Below are 27,741 nucleotides of genomic sequence, written 5' to 3' on the forward strand. Positions count from 1 at the left end.
TCACCAGTTAGGCTAAAGATTTTGAATCTTTGTTTCGTAGCCACACATGTCCTAAATAATACTTCTGAGCAATATTTTTGTTACATTTCTGGCAATTGAGCTAGACAAAATGGTTGACACTTTCATTTTTCAGGTGATCTAAGTGGTTTAGCAGTATTGTGCACTATTTCATATATCCCTGCTAACCCGGGTAGATGAATAAAAAACTACTGAAGAGAAACTGTAGAGCCTAATCATTCAAAATGATACTCTTGGGTTTTTAAATGTCTATCATATGAACTTACTAAATGCACCCAATGAATTGGCAACACATTCAGTAAGTAGGACTCTGTGCCAGAATGAGGTTCATAATTCAGGCTAGAAAAGAAAAGTACCTGGGAAAATAATGTCCAAGTGTTTCCATTGACCTCAATTACCCAAATAATGTGTGCAATGTTATCCAGCCAAAATGTAACAAAGGTGATCTGTTTTCTACTAGCTAAAGGTTTGTGGGATGACAGTGTTTGTAGGTCAGCTTTTCTCCTTATCTTAGAGTTTTCAAGCCTGCAGAATTTTCTTTAAAGGGAAAAACAAAAAACCCAGAACAATTACCCCCATTCAATTACAAAATCACCACCATCAGCCCTTCCATCCCTGTCCCTTAGGACAGAAGCAGAAACAGCAGGTTCTGCCTAGATCCCAGTTGCCCTATTTTACCAGCACAAATACTTTGGCAGGAAGGTAAGTAAGTGATTAAATCTGGGGTGGAGGCTAAAAAAATTAATGCTTGGGCAAATGATTTAACAGTGTCCTTGAGGTGCAGTGAAACAGCTGAGGCTGGATGGAAGTGGACTACACTAGTTTCCCCATCAAGATCCCCTCTTTTAAAGCAGCAGTGCATAATTTAAGCTTGGACCCACAGTGGTGGAAGCAGTTACTGCCAGGGTTACAAAGTGTTAGCAGGATCTGCCTTTATCTTGAGTGTGATATAATTAGAGATTCTAAACAGAGTTAGTCAGAGCTGTGTGTTCTCTGTAAATACTGGAGTAACTAACTTTTAATCTTTTTATGTACATATAAATTTGATAAACAGAGATGTGGTAACCTTTTGAAAAAATGTCCCATGCGGTTGTAAGTCTAGTTTATAGCTAAATATTTTCCCTCCTTCCTAGCAAGTTAAGATTATTTAATAGAGTGCCCTTGGGTTATAGACTACAGCAACTATGGAAACCCTGTAGTTTTATGCTTCAGTAACTGCAGGCATTATGTTTTTTTTCACTGCCTCCCTCAAGTCACAAATTCCACCTTTGGGAACTATTAAAACATACAAACAAACAAACAAACAAACATTTTAAATGGCTTTGGGTGATGTTTTTCAACTTCAGGAATCTGGAAATGCTGAGAGTTAAATAAAAGTAAACATACTGCCTCTCTCTTTTCTAGTAATTAAAACTCATAGGCAAATTTTGCAAGACTCTTAATAATTTAAAAATAAAAACTTACAGGGCCAACCGAAGTGGCTTAGACCCCAAAATTCCTGCTTTAGAACAGTCCCCAGAAAAAGAGTGAAATAATTGAGGATAGCGTGGCCCCAAGCATATGGCATGGTACCTGGCACAGAGTTGATACATAACAACAACTGTATGAATTGAAACCATTTATAGGTTCAGGAAGAGGACATACAGAGATAAGAAGAAGAAATTGGCTTGACTTGCCTGTTCGTACCCCTGTGTTCCATATAGCAACGTAGGACCAAAGTAGCTGGTTACAACATGAGAAAAGCAAAAGAAAGAAAATTTTCATATGTTCTGGTGGAAATGAGACTAAAAACCTTTTCTCATTAAGTTTTAAAATCGACTTTAACTTTTTAAAAGTCAATTTTAAATTCAAATCAATTTTAAATTGAATTAACTTTTTAAACTGAGGACTTTTATATTACCAAGCCATATTAGACCTATGTATTTTAAGTCAGTTAAGTCATAGGACTAAAATTGGCCACTGGGTGAAACTATTGTGGTACAATGGTCAGAATCACATAAATAAACGGGTCATGCCACCTCAATTTTTTTCCTAAGGTTCCTCGTTAGAAAAAAAAAAAAATCACTTGACTTGACTTTGATTTCTTTTCGATGGCAGTCACTAACCATTTTGAACATAGCCAAAGCGTACCATAAATTACCCAAAAGAGGTAACTTTTCTTTCCATAGAGGACAAAATTTAATGAATAATTTGGAATTAACCCTGGTGACAAGCTTTAATCCCCTGGGAATGTTACCATTTCTAAAGTGCCTGTTATGAGTTCGTTGTTTCAATTTCATTGCCCCAATATCCCTAAGACAGGGGTCCTCAACCCCCAGGGCAGGGACCAGTACCAGTCCATGGCCTGTTAGGAACCGGGTCGCACAGCAGGATGTGAACAGCACAGCCGGCAAGCGAGCATTACCGCCTGAGCTCCTCCTCCTGTCAGATCAGAGGCAGCATTAGATTCTCATAGAAGCACGAACCCTATTGTGAACTGCACATCGGAGGGATCTAGGTTGTGCGCTCCGTATGAGAATCTAACCAATGCCTGATGATCTGAGATGGAACAGTTTCATCCCCCCTCTCTCCTCCATCCATGAAAAAATTGTCTTCTACAAAACCAGTCCCTGGTGCCAAAAGGGTTGGAAACCATTGCCCAAAGAGCTCTTTATCACAGCTATCATTGATCCAACTTGAAAAGAAAATAAAAATTTTGTAGTGGTAAGGTGCCTTGGCCTAGACCACTGGTTTTCCAACTTTTTTCTTTTTCTTTTACTTTTTTCTTTCTTTCTTTCTTTCTTTTTTTTTTTTTTTTTTTTGAGACAGAGTCTTGCTCTATCGCCTAGGCTGGAGTGCAGTGGCATGGTGTGATCTCAGCTTCACTGCAACCTCTGCCTCCGGGGTTCAAGCGATTCACCTGTTTTAGTGTTTGACATTTCCTTTTACATAATCCCAGCTGTTAAACTAAAGATCAGATCATACATTGTCATATTTTCGTTATTCTTCTTTTGTTCATTGTTGGTACTTTTCTGATTTAATTCCTCATGAAAATAACAAATAACATTTGTGGTAGCACTTTGGAACTTAAACAAGCCTTTTACATCAATTGTCACATTTTGTTATTTATTTATTTATTTATTTTGAGACAGAGTCTCACTCTGTCATCCAGGCTGGAGTGCAGTGGCACAACCTCGGCTCACCACAACCTCTGCCTCCCGGGTTCAAGCGATTCTCCTGTCTCAGCCTCCCGAGTAACTGGGATTACAAGCACCTGCCACCACATCTGGCTAATTTTATTTTTGTATTTTTAGTAGAGACAGGGTTTCACCATGTTGGCCAGGCTGATCTCAAACTCTTGACCTCAAATGACCCCCCACCTTGGCCTCCCAAAGTGCTGGGATTTTAGGTGTGAGCTACCGTGACTGGCCTCCTTAAGATTTTTCTATGACAGAAGTAAAAGAGGAAAGAGGACACTGTAGTGGTTGGATAGTGAATGAAAGAAAAACAGATGCTGGAATTGAAACCCTGGAATTTGAGTTTCCCTATCTGTCATATACTAACATATCGCTTAATTTACCTGAGTCTTAGTATTCCTATTGCTGTAATAAGAATTCTACTACTACTTCCTCTCACTACTCTCACAGAGTTGTTTTAAAGATAATGTCTGTAATCCCAGCACTTTGGGAGGCTGAGGCAGCTGGATCACCTGAGGTCGGGAGTTCGAGACCAGCCTGACCAACATGGAAAAACCCTGTCTCTACTAAAAATACAAAAAAAAAAAAAAAAAAAAAAAAAAAAAAAATTAGCCAGGTGTGGTGGCGGGTGGCTGTAATCCCAGCTACTCAGGAGGCTGAGGCAGGAGAATCGCTTGAACCTGGGAGGCGGAGTTTGCAATGAGCCGAGATTGCACCATTGCACTCCAGCCTAGGCGACAGAGTGAAACTCTGTATCAAAATAAATAAATAAATAAATAATACACTGTGACAATTGATGTAAAAGGCTTGTTTAAGTTCCAAAGTGCTACCACAAATATTGTTTGTTATTTTCATCAGGCATCAAATCAGAAATTGTACCAACAGTGCACAAAACAATAACAAAAAGATGCCAGTGATCTTTAGTTTAAAAGCTGCAATTACGTAAAAGGAAACACTAAAACGAGGTTTATAAGGACCTTCAGAAGCCCAGTCATCCTCAACGTGAATGCACTAATCGTTTCTAGGATAGGAAAACTGCCACATTTTTTCCCAACTTAAATAGTAAACATCCTATTTCTTCAAGAGGCATTCTTCCATGGATGTTGAAAAAAAAAAACGATGAATAAATAACCTTTTTTATAAAATAATTTCTTGATCAGTAAACAATCTTAACAGCTTTTTGTCTTAAGCAGTGCAGTTTTCTTTTATTCACAGAACACTGAAAATATTTTACCTTTAAAACAATTTTCTTGGGCTCACCTCTGGCTTTTGTTTGATACTTTTTCTGAAAATATGCATTTGACTTCACTAGTAATATGTGTTCTGAACCAATGAAATGCAGAATTTACTATGCAATAAATGGCAAGCAAAATATTTTAGTGGATGACTTCAGACCATTGTTACTCTTCATTAACTAATTATAAGAAAAAATAAAAATTAAGATTGCTTCTACCTTCTCACAAAAATTCTCATTGTTAAGTATTTCCATATCAAGAGCAATGTTTCTAACAAATCAATATTTGTATAATATTTATATTATCTTGAATTAATTAAATACTTCTTAAACTAAAAAACCTGTCATGGCCTATTGGGCTCTAATTTTATTGACATTTTCCCCATCAAATAAATGGTGTCACAGTTCAATATTTGGTATAAAAGGCAACGAACTTCCATCTGTCATTAGGACCATAAAGAATCGTTGCCTTTTTCCCCATCAATAAAACATTACTTTCCTTAGATTTGGTATTATCTTTGTTCAATGGAGTGAAATCTTTATTGATTTCTGTTGGTAAAGTTCTGTTTGTGTTTATTGATTTTGATGGAAATAACAAATTCTTATGCTGGAATATCTAGTGTTCTACCCATTGAATAAAGTGAAGATCTTCTCTGTGGTTTGCTTTTTTTATTCCTTACATGCTTTGATAGAGAAAGAAGAAGTTAGTGGTTGATGTATGAAATGGAATACTTCAATAAAATCAACCATCAGAGGCATAGAGCAGAATCGAGGTGGTAGGGTTTCGTTCTCCTTTATTATTTCAACGCCTGAGCATTTCTCAGAATTTAACTTGGAGTTATGTACAAAGGTGTCTTGACTAGTGGGTATGTAATCCAAAGAATGCGTTCATATAACTTAGCATCCCCAATGATAACACAGATATGAATTTATGGGGAATTGAGGTTCTTCTTTTTTTTCCTCATACCATTGCTTTTTTATTCGCATACATTTAAGGGGTGCAGGTGCAGTTTTTAAAAATTATTATTTTACTTTAAGTTCTAGGGTACATGTGCACAACGTGCAGGTTTGTTACATATGTATACATGTGCCATGTTGGTATGCTGCACCTGTTAACTCGTCATTTACATTAGGTATATCTCCTGATGCTATCGCTCCCCACTCCCCCTACCCCCTGGCAGACCCCGGTGTGTGATGTGCCCCACTCTGTGTCCATGTGTTCTCATTGTTCAGGAATTGAGGTTCTTTAGAGGACATACACTACTGGTTAAAAGTCCATGGCTTTACTACAATGACCTAGTTCAAATCTAGCTATGTCATTTACTGACTGTGTGACTTCAGAACATCACGACCTCTCAGTGCTTCTGTTTCCTTATCGTAAAAATAAAGTCTGTTATGAAGACTCAATCAATATTTTTAAAGCATTTAGAATGGTGCATGGCACATGTTTAGAACCCTGTGTTGTGAAATTAAAAAATAAATGGAAAATGTCACATCTGCTGTAAAATGACACATGTTCCTTTGTTATTGGCAGGCGAGCATTGTGTAAGTGTCTCCGTGTAGTTGCATACGGTCCACAAAAGATTCAGAAATACTTTCTTTTTGTGACTTTGATGACAGAACATTTGAGATGTGGAAATAAGCCCTTTAGCAAGATGATGATGTCACCTGTCATTGTGACACTATCTTCATGATACAGAGAAAACATGGAGTCTTTGAAATACACAAAATCTACTCAACTAAGTAGCCTTGAAGGAAGATAAACTGAGGCAGAAGATTATGATGAAACCATTGGCCAAACACAATCTAAGAAAGAAATAGAACAAAAATTTATAGAAGATGGTGCCAATAAGCAAGTAGTTTTCACAATATAGGTTTGGTATAAACATCTGAGGGTCTATTTCCTATCTTTAAATTTTATTATTATTATCAGTGATCAAGGAATTTTACTAGTGTTTCTTAATGTATCTCTGTCATTTTCCTCAGCTTAAAGGAGAGAGAAGCTACATGAAAGCAGGGCAAACACCTGTGGAAAGTGGTTGGTGGATTAGTAAAATCAGCATAATTCCATGAGCAAAAGGATTGGGGTTAGTGTAGGGGACCTGGTTGCTATCCATTCAGCACCACTGCTCTACCGAAGGAAATGAAGCAAAGACCAGGGAATCTTACAGAATCCAAACTTATTAAAATGTCTACCATGAATGGATTCCTTTGTGTTTTGCTTTTAAAAAATAGAGGTAATCAAACATCAGATAGTCAACATGAGACTGAAAAATTATTAAAAGTTTAACACTTCCAAAGCTCGTTTGTGTGTATTAATCTCATTTTATTTGTGTTAAAGAAGCAAGCCATTCTATCACAACACGCATCAGGTGGATTATGACTCTCTCCTACCACTTAGTGTACTCTTTGATGGCAGGAACTATGTCTCTATCATTTGTTTCATATTCTGAATGGACATGTCAGAGGTGGTATATTTGGATTGCACCAGTTTAACTAACTGAGACTACATGTCTCAGAATTCCATTCCCTTCATAGTTTCAGACCATGGGAGTCATTTTGCATGACTTATGTAAAGTGGAAGTGAACCAGTAGCCAATTCTTTTCACAACAAGTCACTGTAATGCACGAGGTGCTCAGGTGACCCGCGCAGTTTGTCACTGATACACTGGCACACATTATGGATTGGCAGGTGAGCCCACTGTACCTACACATCCTGCTGCTCTCCTCTTTCAGTTTCTACGGCTCCCGTGTTACAGAGGGAGGGTACTGTGCTGCTGGCCACCCCTGTTATCCGGTTGGAGGCTCGAAAGCCATGGGACACCAACATGGGCTTCATTTCATCCTGTTGGCTTCTAGCTAATCCTCACTGGTTTCAATATGGTATCTTCCTCCACTTCACACCCCTATGTCCTTCCAGCTGCCTGCCCTACAATTCAGACTCCAGTGCCAGACACAGGGATGACATCTTCACATAGACCATGTGACCAACTGCATAAAGTCAAATTTTTAGGATATGTTTTATACACACACACACACACACACACACACAGTTGTGTGTCACTTAACAATGAGGATATATTCTGTCAAATGCATCATCAGGCAATTTTGATGCTGTCTGAACATCACAGAGTGTATATACACAAACCTAGATGGTATAACCTACTACACACCTAGGCTGTATGGTATAGCCTGTTACTCCTAAGCTACGAGCCTGGACAGCATGTGACTGTACTGAATGTTGTACACACTTGTAGCACAATGGTAAGTATTTGTGTTATCTAAACATAGAAAAGGTACAGTAAAAATATGGCTTTAAAATCTTATGAGACCACCATCATGTATGCACCCCATCATTGCACAAACTGTCATTGTGCAGCACATGGCTATACACATCCATATGTGTATATGTATGTATATACACACATACATACAATACAGGTCGATCATAACTCTATGTCTATATAGTATATATCTAATACATATATATAACATATAGATATATACACACACCATTTTGGACTTCTCCTTTTCACCTGCTATATATATTATATGTCTCTTTACATATTTAATATATATAATATATATAATCCCAGCTACTCGAGAAGCTGAGGCAAGAGAATTGATTGAACCTGGGAGGTGGAGGTTGCAGTGAGCTGAGATCATGCCACTGCACCCCAGCCTGGACAACAGAGCAAGATTTCATCTCAATAATAGATATACATATTCTCCAAGCAGTTCTGCTTCTCTAATCAAACCTTGACTGTTCGAACCTATTAACTGTTTGTTGAGGGAATGTATAAATGAATGAGGGAAATATCTTTATTTTATAGGTGAAGAAACTGATGATGGAGCATTACTGACTTTCAGATAATAATACATGTATAATAATAGGAAGACAGCAACTCCTGACTTTGGGCCCAGTGTTCTTTCTACGGATCCACAAATGCCTCTTTTAGTCTATCTTACTTATCCCCCAGTATAGAGAAGAACCGAGTCTTTGTAGGTGAATTTCTACTACAATCTTAAGCACTCCATCCAGGCGTGAAAAGATGTTCCGGCCACCGACTCCATAAAGACAGTGGCAGCAAGTTAATACCAATGTATAAAGCACAGGGAATGGGCAACTTCAAAAGAGGGGAGAGCCTTGACAAGCAATTACCATGTTTTTGGTGTTAGTTGTAGTTCCATTTCTTGGAAATACCTACCTTACCTCTGAACCAAGGGTCTTTGATAAGTAGGAAAACACTAACTAGCTTCTTTTATCTCTTCTCTGCTCTCCACATGTTCAATTAAATTCTCCTCTCTAGAATCAGTCCCAGGTAACTGGGAAAGAGTTCAGTATTAGAACTATAGTTTCAAGTGATTTGGGGGCCTAGAAATGGACACTAAAAACATTCTCCCATTTAAGTTACTCCCTAGGTCATACTCACTTTTGTATTCCATTTCACCCCCTGCCACTCTGCTTTTATCTTCACACCAAAAACCTTACACTCTGAACACTGAACTTCTCACATTTCCCCAAGTCTGTCAGGCTCTTTATAAACAGGCAGACAACTTTTCTTCCTTCTAGCTAAAACCTAAGTACTGTATTACTTCCACAATAAAACTTCCCTTGATTTCCCAGGCACAGTTATTTTTTCTGTGAGTGGCTTCCTTTGCTAGGCTTTGATTTCCCCAATGTCAGGGAGCTGATGGACTAATCTTTACATGCCCTACTGGCCAATAGAATGAGTCACACTGCACCTCTACCTAGAAGAAAGGAAAGAACATTTGCTCAATTCATGAAGCCAAAGTGTAAAAGACAACAGCCTTCTGTTTACTGAGTGGCAGCATGGTCACTGAATGCTACTATTTCGATGTCTAAAATAACCAGGTCCACAATATTGTATTAATGGTATAGCAATTATCATGGTATTACTTTGTGAATAATTAACACAGACACTTATTTTACAGAAACACACACATGCACATACAGAGCATAGTGACTCTGAACAACTAACGTCTCGAGGACACAATTTTGGACTTCTCCCTCTCACCTGTTAACTCTGCTAACTCTGTACCCCTGTGCTTCTGATGCACAAGCTGCCCCAACAGAGCACAACTAAATTCCATACACAACTCGAGAAACAGTACCCACTGCTTACAAGAGCAAAAACAGGGATGAGCTAACTCAATAGTGCAGAAACACACAAACAATATTCTGCCTACAGCAATATAATGCATACAAACATTGTCCTGATTTCTATTGTACTTGATTCCTGTGTGTGGAAAGTGCATTTTGCTTCTGTTTGGTTTTGTTTGGGTCTGTGATTTGCTTTGTTTAGTTTTTTCTCTCTGAATGTTTCTTTAGCTTTTAACCTCCAAGCGCAAATGGCCTAATCTTATCTTCAGCTCCATATTATCTAATACAGTTAAATAAAATTTTAGTCATGAGGAAATGAAACCACCTCCTATTCCCATAAAGCCTAAATTTAAATGTGTGTAAATCATAAGGCTTAGATAATTTGTTCAAATTAGCCACACCACGTACTCCTTGGGCGTGAGGTTGAACCACCCACAAATTGGCTCAATTCTGATCCAAATGAAAGGCAAGTTGAAAAATAAAGAGGATTCTTGATATGACAGTCCTGGTGCATAACTCATCATCTCTAACACTCTGGCACTTTCCCAAATTTTGGTTGCAAGTCTGGGAAGGATTTTGCTTTCTCAATAAAATAAATAAATAGAACTCAATAACAGACTGCAAGAACACTAACAGGTCAGCTAAGAACCAAATTCATTCATCAGATATGGCTAAGTGTGCCTTGCGCTTGCTGACTGGTTGAAAGTTACTAAGTCCTAGTTTAGCAGACCCTATGTGCTGTCTTCAGTATAGGAAAACCTTGAATCAGAGATCTAGCAAACAATTTTGTGGTCCAGCCATTAGGCCAGGTACCTTGTTATGTGAGCTTACTTTAGATTATTTTCCCAAAGTAGAGATAGAATGTCCTGAATTACCCATTGTTCGGCTCAGCCTCACATGAGATGAGGAGAGTGCATAGTTGTGAAAAGACTGGCCAAGTTTGTGGGTGAGCAGATATTTTTCTGGGGCAGAGCCAACTAACTAATCAAGTACTAACCAAACCCAGGAATTTTCCCTCACAAAATTCATCCTTTAATAGTACTTCTCAAAATTTTCCATTAGAAAAAATAAACCTTTCAAAGCAGAAGAGAAATGAGTACATTACCCCTATTACTACCCGAAATCCGGGGGTATTTGAGGATATAGGACAAATGACTGTGCCTGAGCTCAAAATATTCCACAGTCTTATGATATTTTTTATTTTAGTCTTAAATATAAAGATATATTTATTGTTGGATGTATATTCATACCTGCATTATGAAAATAATTTTTAAAGTGTTTATCAGTAAAATTACTTAGTTCTTTTACTCCCCATCCAAGTTATTGAGTGAAATTAATGCTTCTAAAAGGTATACGATGTTATTCTCATGGTTTCTCAGAGATCTTGGTATGTTGCTACTACTGTAAACACAGTTATTCAGAGGCAGGACTCATACATGTGAACTGCATGGAAACATGGAGGAAATTATATAACAGCCAAAATATATGATATGGATAGTGATTTTAATGGAAGAGGAAGCAATGTCACAGTGTCTTAAAAATAACTTACTCTTTACCTCAATTAAAAAAAATCATTTTCTCTCTAACCAAGTTGCATTACAAAAAAGCCATAGCATTAAAAATGCTGTATTGCCAGATGTGGTAGCTCACATCTGTAATCCCAGCGCTTTGGGAAGCCGAAGTGGGTGGGTTACTTGAGGCTAGGAGTTTAAGACCAGCCTGACCAACACAGTGAAAACGCATTTCTACTAAAAATACAAAAATTAGCCAGGCGTGGTGGTGGGTGCCTGTAATCCCAGCTACTTGGGAAGCTGAGGCAAAAGAATTGCTTGAACCTGGGAGGCGGAGGTTGCAGTGAGCTGAGATCGTGCCACTGCACTCGAGCCTGGGCAATAGAGTGAGACTCCATCTAAAAAAAAATAAAAATAAATCATAAAATAAAAATGCTGTACTAAATTAATGGATGCTTCCATACGCAAATGATGGCATTTTTAGGCAGCTCCATTTTATGAAATTTAATATTTATATGATTACTAAAGTATGATTCTTAATTTCTCTTACAGAAATGGAAGCTTGAAACATATAATGTCTAATAACTGGATGGCAAAAGACAATCAGGATGAAGTTGGATTCTGTTATCGTGATGTTTAATTTTATGTGTCAACTTAGCTAGGCTATGGTACCCAGTTGTTTGATAAAACACCCATCTGGATATTGCTAGGAAGATACATATTAGATGTGAGGAACATTTCTCATCTGTAGACTTTCAGAAAAGCAGATTATTATCCTCCATCATGTAGATGGGTCTTATCTAATCGGTTGCAACCCGTAAGAGCCTGGGAAAGGAGGTCTGCTTCAAAAGTGTAACATACAAATTCCGTCCAAGTTTCCTATTCAGGCATACTCTGCAGATTTGAACTCACTACTGCAATGTCAACTCGTACTAGAATTTCTACCAGCCCGCCCTACAGATTTCATACTCGCCAGCCACCATAATTGCTTTAGCCAATTCCTTAAGATCTCTCTGTGTTTTTCTCCCTCTCGCTCTCCTGTATCCTGTTTCTTCTGTTTCTCTAGAGATCCTTGACTAATAACCAAACGTTAGGAGAAGAAAAAGACCATTTTAAGAGAACTGTCAGAGTTGCTGACAGTGGAAAATCTTGTAATAGAGTTCATAGTGAAAATGGTATTTCAGTGTCTAAAAGTTCTTTTTTTTTTTTTTTTTTTTTTTGTTGAGACAGAGTCTCGCTCTGCCGCCCAGGCTGGAGTGCAGTGGCCGGATCTCAGCTCACTGCAAGCTCCGCCTCCCGGGTTCACGCCATTCTCCTGCCTCAGCCTCCCGAGTACTTGGGACTATAGGCGCCCGCCACCTCACCTGGCTAGTTTTTTTTTTGTATTTTTAAAGTAGAGACGGGGTTTCACCATGTCAGCCAGGATGGTCTCGATCTCCTGACCTCGTGATCCGCCCGTCTCGGCCTCCCAAAGTGCTGGGATTACAGGCTTGAGCCACCGCGCCCGGCCTAAAAGTTCTTAATTCCACAAGCATGCCCAGGACAATATTAACCTGCCTCAAACCTGGCTATCATCCTCTTGCCTTCCTGGAAAAAAGTTCAATTGGTTGGTGTGCTAATTGTACCTTAGATTATGATGGTGCTGGATCACTGCATGGCTCTTAATTATTTACAGACATGCCTTTTTCTGCCAGGCTTGGGGCAGGGACCAGGTCTTTGTTATCTTTGTCCCCAGACTGTCCAGTACAGTGGCACTTAATAAATGTTTATTGATTGCGTGAGAACATGGCTCTGATTTAAAATGGGATATAATAAAAAATTAAAATTTACCTAAATAAGAAGTGTTTTTGGTCATGTTTGCTAGAACACACATTTTTCTTAAAAAAAAAAAAAAGATAACTGAATATTTGTTTCTCACTTAAAAGGAGAGCAAATCTTACAAAATACAATCTGAAGCCATGTAACCACTTGGAGTCTTTAAAGCTATTTTTGTATAAGGAAAATAAAATTAGGAATGGAGGTGATCTTTCTGGAACATGATAAGGTAAAAATCACCTTTTTTATGCAGAGTTGTTGGATAGATCTAATTTGGGACTGTTTCTTCCCCAGATGATTGAGTTTTTAAAATTTTCTTATACACCTGTCAGCAGTTTCAGATCTAGTTTTAGGAGGGGGAGAATGCAGAGCCACGGTAGCTGGTAAAAGTTGCATTTAATAGTGAGAAGCCTCTATTAGAATGTTATGTTTTGCATCCAAATCCTTGATTTCAGAGTAGAACTTTCTGGAGCAAGGTGAGGGAAAAAATCTGATCCTATCTTTTTCATTTAAAAGCAGCTATACAAAAAATAAAGTCATCCACCCCTTGTGCTTAACAGAGTGAAAGAACTGCAAAGCCTAGAGTCCATACGGCCTAAAGCATAATGATAAAAAGAATTCTCCTCCTGGTCTGCAGAGGCTAACCAGCTAAGAAAGCAAAATGTAACTATCTTTGTACAGGAAAGCATTCTTCATGCAATGCATTTCAGAGTACCTCATACAATGCATTTCAGATAAACCATCATTTTGTTTTTCTGAAGCTGGGACTTTGGGCCTAAAAAATTTATCCAAGAATCAGCTATTTGAGTTTACTTTCACTTCCCATAGACATTTCAGAAGATGAGTCCTTATTACCATGGTTTCCAGCAAGGGGACCATTTGGAGATGCCAAAGCTGATGGATGGACTCACCAAAATTCAAGGAAAAAACAAAAACAAAAACAAAAAAACACCTAATAAGGAAAGAGGCATTTGGAGAAAGACTTCTAATTCTTTTTACTGTACATAAAATCTACTTTTACTTAGATTTCTTAGTTGCCTGTCTCTTGACAACATCTGGTTTGAGCTATAGAGGGCCTGGCTTCTGTGTTGAGATTTGTGTTTCCCTTACAAGTTTCATGTTGGTGAGCATGTTCTTAGCCTCAGCACAGCCTTGATGTTCAGAAACCTTTTTCTTTACTCCATTGGGTACACTGGAGGAGCCTGTCTTCATTTGCTCTCATGCTTACGCTAATTCTGCTCATTCTCACATCTATATTTGTTCACTTCTATCATCAGCCTGTCATCCACAATACTCCTATCTCTCCACCTGTCTAAATCTACACTTCCCATGGTCTTTTCTAACCTCCAAAACCTTCTCTGACACTTGTAGCTTGCAGAATCATATCTGTATTGGTAAAAATTATGGCACATCTAAATGACCTCACGGATTCCTTGCTACTCTCACTCCTGCAATTTTGCTTCAGCCACACTGGCCTCTGCTGTTTTGTTAACTTGCCAGGCACACCTCAGCTTTAGGGCTGTTCCATCTGCCTGAACTGCTCTTCTCCAAGGATTCTACATGGCTCACTTCCTTGCCACCTCCAGGTCTTTGGCTAAATATCACCCCCTTAGTGAAGACTTCTTTGACATTCCATTTATCAATGGAAAATGTTGGGAGGTAGCTTTGAAAATGGCTCCCAATGATCTTCTTCTGCTGGAACTCAAGTTCTTACATAAGGACAAGTGGTGGGCTTTACTAATTTAACAAAGAGAATACCTGGATTGTTTTGGTGCCAAATATTGATTTCAATGCCCTTTACATATTTTGCCTCAAATTATACATTTTTTCCATTTCTAATTTTCAATTAATTTATATCCAAGTCTTAACTTGTACTCACCACTAAGCTATATAATAGAAGAAACATGTATTTTTCAATATCCTCGAAGGCTCCTGTTCTCTCCCAAGTTGAAATTCTTGTTGAGAAAAACATATCAAAATCAAATATTGCATTCCCCTCCCAATGCAGTCTTTTCTTCCAGTTTCAAATGTTATCAGGGTCCTGTTGTGTATGAGACTAATAATCTTAGATTTATCACAATTATCATGTTCTAAAAATAAACTTAAGCAGGATTACATCTCTTAGTTACTCAAGCTCTCTCTCTCTCTCTTTCTCTTTCTCTCTTGCTTTTGACTTGAATTGAACTCTGGACCTTGTTCACTTTTAAATTCTTTTTGGCTGAATTTCAGGAATTCCTTGAACGTATTCTGCAAAACAGCTGTGGTTTGGGTACTTCATGTTCCTTTATTGGTTAAAATCTGACATAAAGAGTGGCTGGTCTACATTTCCCATACTAAAGTAACAAAGGTGCATTCATGTATTTTTTTTATTCTTAAGAATCTGGCTCTCACTAGCCATAGGAGTAATATTTAGCAGAAATACTCTAGTACTCTTTTTCTAAAGACCTTTCAGTCCATATAATATGCATGATCACAATTCATCTGGCTTATAGAAAAGTTATTATTTACTACCTAAATATAACAACAAGGGAAACTGTTCAATTATATATGTTAGAGAATTCATGGCATCCAGAGAGCAAATTTTTACAAGCTCACACTTTTCTGAATAAATACTCAAAATAAAATGTTAAGATTTTAATTGATAAGAGAAAAAAAAAGCTTTAAAGGGATTAAGGTGAAAACAAAAGGAGAAAATTCTTCACTTTCAATTTATGTTAAAATAAATGCAGAAAAAATGGATCTTTTATTTCCTTTCAATGATTATACACAACTCTAAAAACTAGTCAATGTATATTTTCTCTGAGTGTTTTAAGGGAGGGGGCATAAAATACATATTTTTCAATATTTGCAGTTATATGTTCATAAGTGCATAAAGATGCAATAATCTGGTTCTGAAAGACATGACAGAATACTCCATATGGTATGAATATAATAAAGCCACTTTTAGACATTTACAAATATAATAGCAGGCAAGGGCTGTTTAACAGACTCCGTAAACACCAATGTGAGACTACTTTTGACCAAAGCTTCAAAATAATTTAAGGACACACTGCTTGATTCCTACTTAAAGCAGTTGGATAAAAAATTAAATTATCTTCATTGCATTTAATTGATCATTAATATTTACATTGGCTGGAAACAGAGCGTTGCTGCTCTCCAAACACAGATGCCAGCAAGAGCAAAACATAGACTGAATGACGCTGTATCCATAGCAATAATAGCACTTACCTTTATTCACTGTCCCCACAAAGAATCTATGAGCTAGGTGCTCTCAGCTGGGCAATAGTAAGAATGCTCTTTAGTTAATAATAAAGGAAAGAAAAGCTCCAGACACCAAGAACCTGGGTTAACCATTGACACTGGTTTGTTCCTACAGTTCCTCCCTGGGATCTACATAGGTAGCCCCTGGCATCTTATCAAGCAAGCCATAGCCAGTCAGCTGTGGCAGCGATTACCTCACCACCTCTGTACCGCTGGAGGAGGTACAGTGTGAAGGTCACCCAAGTATATCCTGACCAAGTTTTTACTTGATCAGGGATACAAAGGAAGAAGATTTGCTGGGCCAGAAATACGCTCAACGATGCCAGTAAGTGACTCAGATATTTACAAACAGGATTGTTGAGAGATGACCTATGGAAATGCCCATGCTAGTTTTCAGACTCTGTTGGAACAGTACAAATAAATCCTTTTCATCAGAACTGTTTGTCTACATCTTAGCAGCTGAGGATTGGGATTGCATGCTGATGAAAAGTGAGACAGGCTAATGACAGGTAGTTAAGCATCCATTCATTCTTTTATTTACCAAACCTTTAATGGTTATTTGTCCTGTGCTGCACAGTTCCACAGAACTGGAGTTCACAGCTGATGAGCCCTCTGACTAATCAACATGGATGGCAGAAACTGGGGTTGGAAAGTCTTCCTTTCCTCAATGCCAGGAATCAGAGACTGAGATGGCGAATGCAATGCACGCTGTGGTATGGGTTTTGCCTGGCAGTAAGTCCTAATGGGTTAAATAAAATGGTGAGGTGGTCATGTGGTCAGTGATCTCCAGGAGGTAGAAAAGTGAGTGATCAAGGAAGAGGTACGTTTATAATGCTACAATCAAGAGAAAGAGCCAGAAAATGTGAAAAGCAGCCATAGGGAACTAAAGAAATAACCACCCGAAGCTCTTCAGAACCTGGGGGAGTTGTGTCCAGGAGTGCTCAACAGAAGTGTTATGCTAACAAGGAATTACTTTTTCCCTTACTCCACAGAGCAGTGGCAGCCAGGGGATCTAGGGAACCGCGTCAGGCTTGGTTAACACTGCAAATTTAAGAGGACTTTTCTAGGTTCTTGCTGTTTGAGGGCTGTTAGAGTTTTGTTTCCGTTTTTTAAAGCATACACACTTGAGGAAGTGGACTTCTATGTTGGCACCACCACTTACTAGCTGTGTGACACTGAGAAGCTGCTTAACCTTTCTGCTACTCCATTTTCTCATCTGTCCAATGGGGATGATAATAGCAACAACAACAACACCTACCACAGATAGATAACTCGTGTTCCAAACTCTTAGCTGTCACTAAGGTATTCACATTCCGATAGGAAGACCTGTTTTGCAGCTTCTTACACAATATCTGCAGAAGAGTTTGAACACCCCAAAGGACCTATCTTTTCAGTCATCAATAAATCTCAGGTAAGCCGTGAATACAGAGGTTGCCTTTTCTGTTAAAAAAAATAAATTGAAGACTAAACAAATGCCTACATTTCCATGACAATTGCAGCAACTCTCATTGTGGTTTATCCATGATGTTATTCAGTATTATCACTTAACGCTGCTCGATTACTGCCTTGTTTGAAGGCACAGCACACTTTGTTAGAGTTCTATCCCAAAAGACTTTTTAAACAAAAAACACAAAAATTGACAAGACTCCCTCTGCTCTGCAAAGACAATTTCAGGAAAGGTGATTTTGTGTGGGTGAGCGTTTGGATTGATCTGAGAAGATGAGGCATCTAAACACAGCGTAAAAACAGACCATGGAGAAGAGCAAGATAGGAGGCAAGATGGGGAAACTGGATGGATTCCCAACTCCAACTGAGTCAGATCGTCACTGCGTGGCTTCATTTCTTTGTTTGAAGTAAATTCCCAGAATATCAGACACACCCATACTTACATGTAAGCAGAAAAACACTTTCTAAAGCCAAATAAATAAAAATGATATCTGGATTGGCTTTTCTGTTACATGTCTATGCCTCCTCAGCCTACCTTAACTGAAAATTAACTTCATTGAAGTTCAGCTTTTGTGAACTTTAATCCTCCCCCAAACAGAAAGAGAAACTGAGGCAAATTGAAGTGACATGTTCAAGATTTGTCAAATTACAAGAATTTGTTACTTGAATGTAGAAATCTAAGTGATAAATAATTGTCTTTTTCAATAATCTGTAATGTATTGCTGTTCTGACATTTCAGTATTGGCCTAAGAGGAAGTTACATTGTACAAAGGGGTTACTTATTAGAGAGAACACTCTAACTCCAGCATTGGAAGACTGTGACTTGCCCCCAGTTTTTGTAAGGACTCCAAGCTAAGAATGGTTTTCACAATTAAAAATAGTGGGGGGGAAATTAAAAGAAGAAGAAGATTTGTGACATGAAAATAATATGAAATTCACATTTCTGTGTCTATAAATCATGTTTATTGGTACATAGGCCTATCTTTTTTTTTTTTTTTTTTTTTTTTACTTACTGTCAATGAAGGCTTCATATTACACAACAGAATTCAGTGACCTTCAAGACCTCAACAGAGACTGTGGTCCTTAAAGCCTAAAATATTTTGCATCTGGCCCTTTACAGAAAAAAAATAAGAAAAAAAATCTAGCTAAGCCATAAAATCCACTCTTCTCCAAAGGAAGGTTCCTCTTTTCTGATTAATGATTTTCCTCTCACCGTTAAGTCCAAGTCAACTGCATTTCTATGACTTAAAATCCTATCTTTCCTTCAATATTCCTTTTACTAACTCTTTCCTTGCCTACTATAAATATCAATAAATAATTTCAAAAATAATAATAAAGAATAATACTCTTTAAAGGCACTATGTTTTTCATTCTATATATTTTAGCTTTTAGTTGCACGTCTTATTTCCTTTACTAAACTCTAAATATTAATGGGTAGGAACTTACTAAATCTTATTCATCTTTTTTTTTTAATTTTTAATTTTTGTGTGTTTTCAGATGGGGTTTTCCTGTGTTGTCCAGGCTGGTCTTGAACTCCTGGACTCAGGCAATCCTCCCGCTTCAGCCTCCGGAGTAGCTGGGACTATAGGCATGCGTCATCATGCTTGACTCCCTCATTCATCTTTGAGTCCAACCAAGTGACTAACAGAAAGCTAGAATTCAGTAATAATAATACTAAGCAATGAATGCTTTTCTGAATTAAGCAAACAAACGTATTAGGAAAATAAACCTGTTTGTCTTTTAGAGGTTTCTTCACCTTTTTCTTCAGTTTACTGTCTTAATGAGCTTCCCTATCACTGTCCATCGTCCATCTCTCCTGAGTCCCAAGACCCTCTTGCTGCCCTGATACCACAGCCTTACTAGGTTGTGCCCGAGTTGTCCTCTTGCTTCAGAATCCCAGTTCTCAAAATGTTCCTCTGAAGTGTCTCGATCACTTGAAGAGCTCTGTGTGTTTCATTGTGTTTCAAACCCTTCAGACCATATGGAATCAGAGGTAGAAGGAAAAGGGGGAAAAGAGCGAACTTGAATTTTCTTCCTCAAGGAGCAATTTTCCTAAGATTGAAATGAAAATTCCCATTCAGCATTTTCCTAAGACGATGTACTGTACTTCAACAATTATTTAAATAAAATGGATGAAATTGGCTGTATCATTTGAAAGAATCTGATACATTGAATCATGCTACATTATCTCTCCCAGAGTGGGGAAAATGGAAAGAATACCTTAAAAAAATCTTTCCTGGATGTTTAAGTTATATAGGTTTATTGTAGATACTATGAATAAGAGTGCAAAGAGGGCAGTAAAAAACAATCACAAGTCTCAATTTTCTTTCGTCAAATTATTTCCAGTCATTTTCTCTACTGTCTTAAGATAAAGTTGAGATTCAGTCAGATTTACAATTTTGAATCTTGCTTTTTAACCCTAGTCAAGGAGCTCTTGTCTGAATGCAAAGGAATGCATTTCCAACCATGGAATTCCCAACATGCAGGAGCTTTGAGTGAAGCAGATTTTTAGAGCATGTGTACTGGCTTTTTAGTACTCTCCAATCACAGCCACACTGACTGATATGATCTACGCTACGTTTTGGGGATTACTTGAAACCATACCTTGAGAGAGCTTTATAAACTATCATGTATCCACCAGATGTGACCCAGCATTTGAAGGGCATCCCCAAGTATTAGGTAAATTCTATTCTTCTGCAAGAAGTGCTTATAAATTGAAAAGTTATCCTTCTCAAAAAAGAAAAAAAAAATGCTTTCCATGGGAATAGGAATTGTGTCGAAGGTAACTGATTTCATTTCAAAACATGCCCTCATTTTAAAGGCTAGTTTGCTCTTATTAATTCTTTTGCTATCCAAGGAGAGATTTCAAATAATTACTTGGATACTTCAAGCCCCAAACCCATAACTGGTTTCATTACCACATTGACTATTTTATTAGGAGGTATTTAAAGGAGATTAATCTGCTTTTATCACGTCCTCCGTTCTTAACTTTTCATAGAAGGCATAATCCTTTTCTTCCCAACTTGTGCTCTTTCAAACCTCAGGAATGAATTGCAAAAATGAATATTCTTATTGCCTCACTCCCTTCCAAGATAGCTTTTTCTAATGCTTTTCTTCCCCCTAAAATAAGAATTAAAAGTGATATTTCTTTTGACAGCTGGTAACTAATCCCACCTTAGCAGGAAGGAGAACAGGAAGCCAGCAAAGGAATTTTCCATTCCCGTCTCTTTTAATTTTCCCCCACATCAGGTATTTTTCAAAATCTAGACATTTCCATTGAGCTGTATATCTTCTTGTTTTGTCTACCAGAGTCACGTGTTCTTCAACTTCTCCTCTGCTGATGAGAAACCTGACTGAGTTTATGTTTGTATTTGGAGGAGGGAGAAATTGAGAACTTTTGAATCTCCAAAGGGAATATAATTGAAATGTGATGCCTTTGCTTATGCAAACAGACTTTTTTCCTTTTGTAAAGATAAAGTTCACACAGCTAGTCCATCAAACCACAAATCAGAATGTCTCATGTTGTAACAAGAGCTACAGCTTTGATTCCTACAATAAGTCTCTTTTGGTCTGCCTGGCTGCCTTTCTCTATTCCTTTCCCATCTCTCTCCCTCCTTTTTTCTCTCCCTCCCATCCTTCCTTCATTCCTTCCTTTTTTTCTTCTGTTTAATTTAAGGACTCTGTATTTTACTATGCTCCAAGCCCTCCAAAATGCATAGAAGGTGCAGAAGATAAAGGAAAAATAATTAACTCAAATTTGTTTTTCCAAGGAGCAATTCAGTTCAGCATTTTCAAAAAGAAAACAATGTATTCAATTTTTTAATGAGGATTTTTTTAAACCATGAGATTAGTTTTCTAAAGCTAATGGCTTGCACAAAATGTGACCGAAAGGTATTTAGGTAACTTGATGTCATTTCCAATGAAACAGTGTATCTAAGATGATGTCTACGGTAACATGTTCAGTTACATATACTAATAACATCTCTCTAAAACTGAAGCAGACTTTTTCTGAAATGTGTATCTGACCCATATATGGCACAAATTTGCCTGGAAGACAGTAGGTGAGAGGGGAGGGGTGGAAAAGTGAGGAGTAAGTTAGAAGGAATAAGTTAATGAGTGCTGGAAGTAGCTGGTAGAGGGAGAGCTAAGCAGAAGGAAACGGAATAAAATGTCCTTATGTTATTTAACAGCTGACAAAAGTAAGCAAAAGAGGAGAAACAGGGAGTCACAGAGCGCTCTGAATTTTCTTTATCAGAGTATGCGGGGGTTACTTATTCTGAAGATTTTTCACTTCTTCAGAAGGAAATTCTTCAATGGCATCAATTAGGTAGAAGCAGCCAAGCATAGGGGCAACATGACTAGAGAAAAATCAGAAAATGGAATTCTCCTGCGAACAGAACTAACCAGATGTTTGACCCTTGTCAAGACACTATTTCTTTAGATCTTAGTTTTCTACTGTGCAAAATAAAACGGTTGGATGCCCTCTATTATCTCTTCTAAATGTACAATTGTTTTCTTTCTTTCCTGCATATTACAATAAAATGAAACTACATAAATAAGGACATAAATTTTGTCTTATTTTTCTTCCACACAGAATGCTCAAAGTTTGGCACAGGGCTCAGCCCCATAACATGTGATCAATAAATATATATTTAAGGAATGAATGAATCTATATAAGATGCTATATTTATACAAAGGCAAAAAGACTGATACATTGTTTCTTTTTAAAAAAGATTAATGTAGCCATTTGAATATTTAGTATAGGTGGTTGAATTGGATTCATGTAGACACAGTCTATTTGACAACAAAAAAATATAGTCACACTTATATAGTCTTATAATTTCATATGCTATTGCCCAAATGTAAGTGTTCTCATTAATTATGACTCTTCAAAATGGAACCGTTGGGTATATTTTTGCACATCTTCATCTCATTGTCATCTACACAGGTTGCTAATATTACATTGATTAAAATATAGATCTAGGTAGGCTAGAATGAAAAGAGTTACTGTTCATATTTTACAAGCTCAGAAATCCTGAATTTGGTTGTGGATTTGTATTGTGCTGCATGGAGATAAAATAGAACTTCAATTTTCTTTTTTTCCTTCTTTTTTTTTTAGCCCCCAACAAATTGACTGGCTATATTTATAATGTTCAGTTGTTTCAATAGCTTGTAAACCACAATCCAACTTAGGAAAGAACATACTTCATGTTTTAACTATTTGCTTTGATTTGTGCATGAGCCAAAAAAAAATGAATGAGCCAAACTTAACAAAATTGTATAGACAAATGACTGCATACAATTATTCTAGAGAATTTATTTTGCATTTATGATTTCCTTTATCCTAATCTCTGCATTTCAAAAAACATAATACACTGTCTGTCACACACATGAACACACACATACACACACACACCCCACACACTACTATTTCAGATATATACATATTAAGGATTGGTAGAAAGATAAGAGGTTAGGTGTATGTATGTTTAATTCACTTTAAAACATTAAAATCTTTGCAAATGTGTTTATATAATGCTAAAATAACAAGATGGCAAATTAAAATATTTTTATTTAGCTTTTGATTTACATGTTATCAAATATGTAAATATTTAGTATTCTGTAAACTAAGCACCTGGGTGATAAATTATTTACTTCTAATAAAGATGCTTTAATGTTATATCAAATGGGCTATATATTATCTAATCCCAAGCCTAAACCACTACCATTTAAAAATTTAATGAAAATGAATTGGATATGAAAACAGTTCAATCTATGTTATAGAATAAAACTATAATAGACAAAAATAGCACCCTCAAAGATTATGTTTAATATTATCCCAAATAGGTAAAAAAAATACGTGAGTTTTAGTGATTTACAAAACAGGTCTTTTAAAGTAAATTTAGAACAAATAAAATCAATGGTTTATCCACAAAGTATTTTAAAAAGGTCAGTGTTACAGATCATTACATTTCTAAAACTGAATTTAGAATGGGGTTTAAATGAATTTGTTTTCTCCTCTTATGCAAATGGATATCTCTGTGGAGGGAGGGGTGATAAAAAAAAACCACACAACAGTGCATGCATATGTGTGTGATGTGTGCACATGTCTGCTTTAACTGAAAAACTAAGAAACTAATGAAATAACACTCCAGTTGTTTAAATGAATAGAATGTTCTCGAGCAGGTAAAATGTTAGGCTTTATTGAAAGTGAGAAATAGGACTGTTAGCCCTGCATTTCTGATTCCTGAGCCCACCAATTTTTCTTTGCCTGCCCAAAGAGCCAAAAGCCATATAATATCCCAGCAGAACAGAACATGTAAGGTTAACCTTCTCCTTCCACTTGAACCAATTTTCACAAAATGGAATCTAGTGGAAACACACACACACACACACACACACACACACACACACACACACAGCTCCCCAAATGCACATTGAAAAGTAATCCATTTTTCACTCATCAGATAACAACACTTAATGACTTGGGTAACTCAGCTCCACTTTCCTATGGCCTTAATGAAAAGGCCAGTTCATTCCATTAGGAAATCAGTGAGATGAATCGTAATGAAAAACTGTGAAATTCTGCCAGGATTTAGCAAAGGCCATGAATAGCCCAGCTTAAAAGTTGAATTTCTTGTTTTCCTTCCTGTGTGGCTCTCTTTGAAAAGACAAGAAAATGGTACATTTGGGCTTCGGAAAATCCATCACAGAGTATGAGGCACTGCCAACTGGTTAGGTTCATCCTAGGTAAATAAAAACCATGGGGGCATTAGGAATACAATGACCAGAGGACAAATTTGAAAAAAAAGACAAAGCAGCATGTTGAGATTTTCTTGCTACTGTAGTGAGGGTGGAGAAGAGATCCTATTTCATAGAAATTAGCACTTGCAGGGCTCAGAGTCCTGGCACATTAAAGTGTTTGGTGTCTCGTGTGCTTGTCACCCATGTGTTCTTTTCTGCCAGCACACTGCTCTCAGTGAGTTACGCTGTTAGTTCCACTATAACGTGACATAGTGGTCCCCAAAATTACCATACTATGCATCATCTTCAGTAAAAATCACAGGACTTTCAACAAAACAGAATTGGGAGCATAACACTCAACAATGTTACCAGAAGTACATTTTTTAAAAAGATAAGGACCTTGGCTAAGCATGGTGGCTCATGCCTGTAATCCCAGCACTTTGAGAGGCCGAGGTGGGAGGATCACTTGAGGCCAGGAGTTTGAGACCAGCCTGGGCAACATAGGCAGACTCCCTCTCTACAAAACATAAAAAATTTAGCTGGGCATGATGGTGCCTGTGGTCCCAGCTGCTCAAGAGGATGAAGCGGGAGGATCCCTTGAGCCCAGGAGTTTGAGGCTACAGTGAGCTAAGATCTTATCACTGCACTCCAGCTTTGGGAACACAGTGAGACTCCTCCTCTTAAAAAATTAAAAATAAAAAAATATGATAATAAATAATAAAAAATAAGAACCTAATGAAAAGGGTAGCATAGTTTTGCACATGGTCATTGTTAAGAAATGCATAGATACTATAATAAATACGACAATTTGCCTTGAAAAAACTGAAGTTTACTCATGGAAGTAGGCACTGGAAGAAATGTTTGCTGTTTTTGAGTTATCGTGAAGTTGTCTGAAATCTGATGGAAACTTGTAACACCAGGATGGGTGAGCTTATACCGCACTGTGAACTGAGGTGGCTGGGAGATGATTGATTTTCTGCGTGTATTCTTACATAGATCAATTGAGCTGGGTGCAGATTTTATTGCATTTACTCTCAGAGGCAAAATTTCACATTGGCAAATAGAAAGTTGGCTCAAATTTTATGCTATGCTCAAGCAGACACATGTTCAAATTGTTCCCTCCTATATCAAGTGGATTGGAAGTAATTTGCATTTTAAAAACAAGTCTTATAGTATAATTGACTCTGTTCTTGGATTATAACTATTTAATGCCTAAACAGTCAAATGAAGAGTGAAACTTTTTTTTTTAAACTCCATGGAGATTGTCAAAAACCTGTTTGGTGTTTTGCAGACATACAAATAATCCTACTTTTATATATTTTCACCTTTCCACAGTAATACTGTATATACGGTAGCCAAAGAAGTTGTTCAAGAGTTTCTTTTATTCTTATACATGGAGTGCCTTACTGACTAGATTATGTTATCCTTCCAACGCATCTTCCATCTTTTATCCTAGACTTCAATTTTTAATTCTGCTATTTGTTTCAGATCTCAGTTATACCATTCTAGAGCGTATCAGCTCACCAGTGTTACACTCCAGGAAATTTATCTTACCCATGAAACATTCTTTCCTTTTTGCTCATCTAAAGTTAGATTTGGTTGCTGTGGTGGTGGTTCTTGTGTTGTGGGCTTTATTCCCTCAATTCTGTGGCACCAGTTCACTTACATAAAACACCCAAAGTAAATGCTTTTCAATATATCTCATCTGGTTTTTCAGCCATGTGCAGATTTACAATCTTCTCTGTCTAGGAATCTCACTTTTCCTAAAGTCTTTTACAAGGATCCAATGTATATATAAAACAACAGGAACACCCACACCACGCTTGGCCTCTTTTCCATCATGTTTTTAATGCTAACCAAAGAAAACAACCTATAAAACACGCACACACGTATGTACACGGCAGATTTTCTTGTAAACATCCCTTCCATGATTAAATTGATTCCTGAGGAATTGGCTAAGATTACCAGTACCAAAGGTCATTTTCAAAACTTCCTGTGTCCCTGAAAATGTTTTGTGTTAATAATATGCATTAGTTTTATAGCCACTTAAGAATATCCCTTTTATGTCAAAGCAGAAACAGAGAGCCAAGATGAAAACAAGGAGAAAATCCCAACACCTCTATAGAATCAAACGAATATCGACTTTTGAAAATAAAAGCAGAGTTTTGAAAGACCCACTAACAGATTCAGTCTCTTGATACTTTATCTGAAGGCCTACAGACAGAAAGCAACAGGAAGCTGTCCCATTCAGGGACAGAATCCATGAATTGATCTGGACAGGATGATAGATGAGGAACAGGGGAGAAAGTCAGGGCTAGGATCTCTCTCACACACACACAGACACACACAAAAACAGAGGAAACAAATTCTCAATGTTCATAAACTTCCCAAACAAGATTACTTTGCCATTTTTAAAAAAGAAAATAAGGCTGGGCACGGTGGCTCACGCCTGTAATCCCAGCACTTTGGGAGGCTGAGACTGGCGGATCACCTGAGGTCGGGAGTTCAAGATCAGTCTGACCAACACGAAGAAACCCTGTCTCTATTAGAAATACACAATTAGCCAGGCGTAGTGGCGCATGCCTGTAATCCCAGCTACTCAGGAGGCTGAGGCAGGAGAATCGCTTGAACCCAGGAGGAGGAGGATGAGGTGAGCTGAGATCACACCATTGCACTCCAGCCTGGGCAAAAAGAGTGACACTACGTCGCAAAAAAAAAAAAAAAAAAGAAAAAGAAAAAAACTTTAGAGAACTTTTAAAACTTCACAATATTTAGGAATTTTTTTAAAAAGTATAAATCCGTAAATATCTATCTATCAACCACCCCTGGTCCTTCCTGGGGAACTTTGCTTGTCCTGCCAAATGAGTATAGTATGTGAATGCGATATTTGCTTTCTAGAATTGAAAGGAAATCGGTATATGTTTCATACAGGGAGACAAGATTTCATTGATGTCTTACCTATATTCTTTGAAGACAAATGTTTCCATTCCCTTTATGAAAGCAATATATTTTGCTTTGTCAGAATGACAAATTGAAATACGAAACACAACTCACTTTCATAAACCATAGATGGCTAAAGAGTCACTTTTCTTTTTTTCTTGAATACTAGAAATTATCAAAACCTGAAGTTTGATTGAGTAACTATCCCAAATCTCCCAAGATTGCTCATGAGCTTTCTAAAGTTTTAGGCAGACAAGGGGAATTTTTTTTTTTTTAAATCAGATTCTTTTTAAAATGGGAACTCAAATTACCAATGCCCTGCCCTTATTGGGTTACTGTTGTCACATGCTACATGAGAGACTTTGTCTCATATGATTGTAATTACCAACATAACCAAGCTATTAGAGTACTGCATCATGGCCGGCCTATAATACTGTCTAAAGTGATTTATCAAAAAAAAAAAAAAAAAAA

At 37.4% G+C, this 27,741-nt stretch overlaps 1 protein-coding gene across 9 annotated transcripts in view; it reads right to left on the bottom strand.

The window, feature by feature from the left end:
• The window catches only part of KCNJ16 (potassium inwardly rectifying channel subfamily J member 16), a 541,663-nt gene that overhangs the window by 45,931 nt on the left and 467,991 nt on the right, over positions 1-27,741 (bottom strand). The window contains exons 1-2 of one of the 9 annotated variants that reach the window (XM_050765618.1): positions 16,108-16,277; positions 14,759-14,834 (exon numbers count right to left, since the gene is read on the bottom strand). The exons of 6 other annotated variants lie outside the window; for them this stretch is intronic. In XM_050765618.1, the coding sequence (XP_050621575.1) occupies positions 14,759-14,785 (27 nt within the window). In that variant the 5' untranslated portion in view covers positions 14,786-14,834; positions 16,108-16,277. Of the gene's footprint in view, positions 1-5,627; positions 11,463-14,758; positions 14,835-16,107; positions 16,278-27,741 lie in introns of those variants that run through there. 2 more of the 9 variants (XR_007720476.1, XM_050765619.1) reach the window with 2 other exon arrangements.

Source organism: Macaca thibetana, chromosome 16 (assembly GCF_024542745.1).
Source record: "Macaca thibetana thibetana isolate TM-01 chromosome 16, ASM2454274v1, whole genome shotgun sequence".
NCBI classification, from domain to species: domain Eukaryota; kingdom Metazoa; phylum Chordata; class Mammalia; order Primates; family Cercopithecidae; genus Macaca; species Macaca thibetana.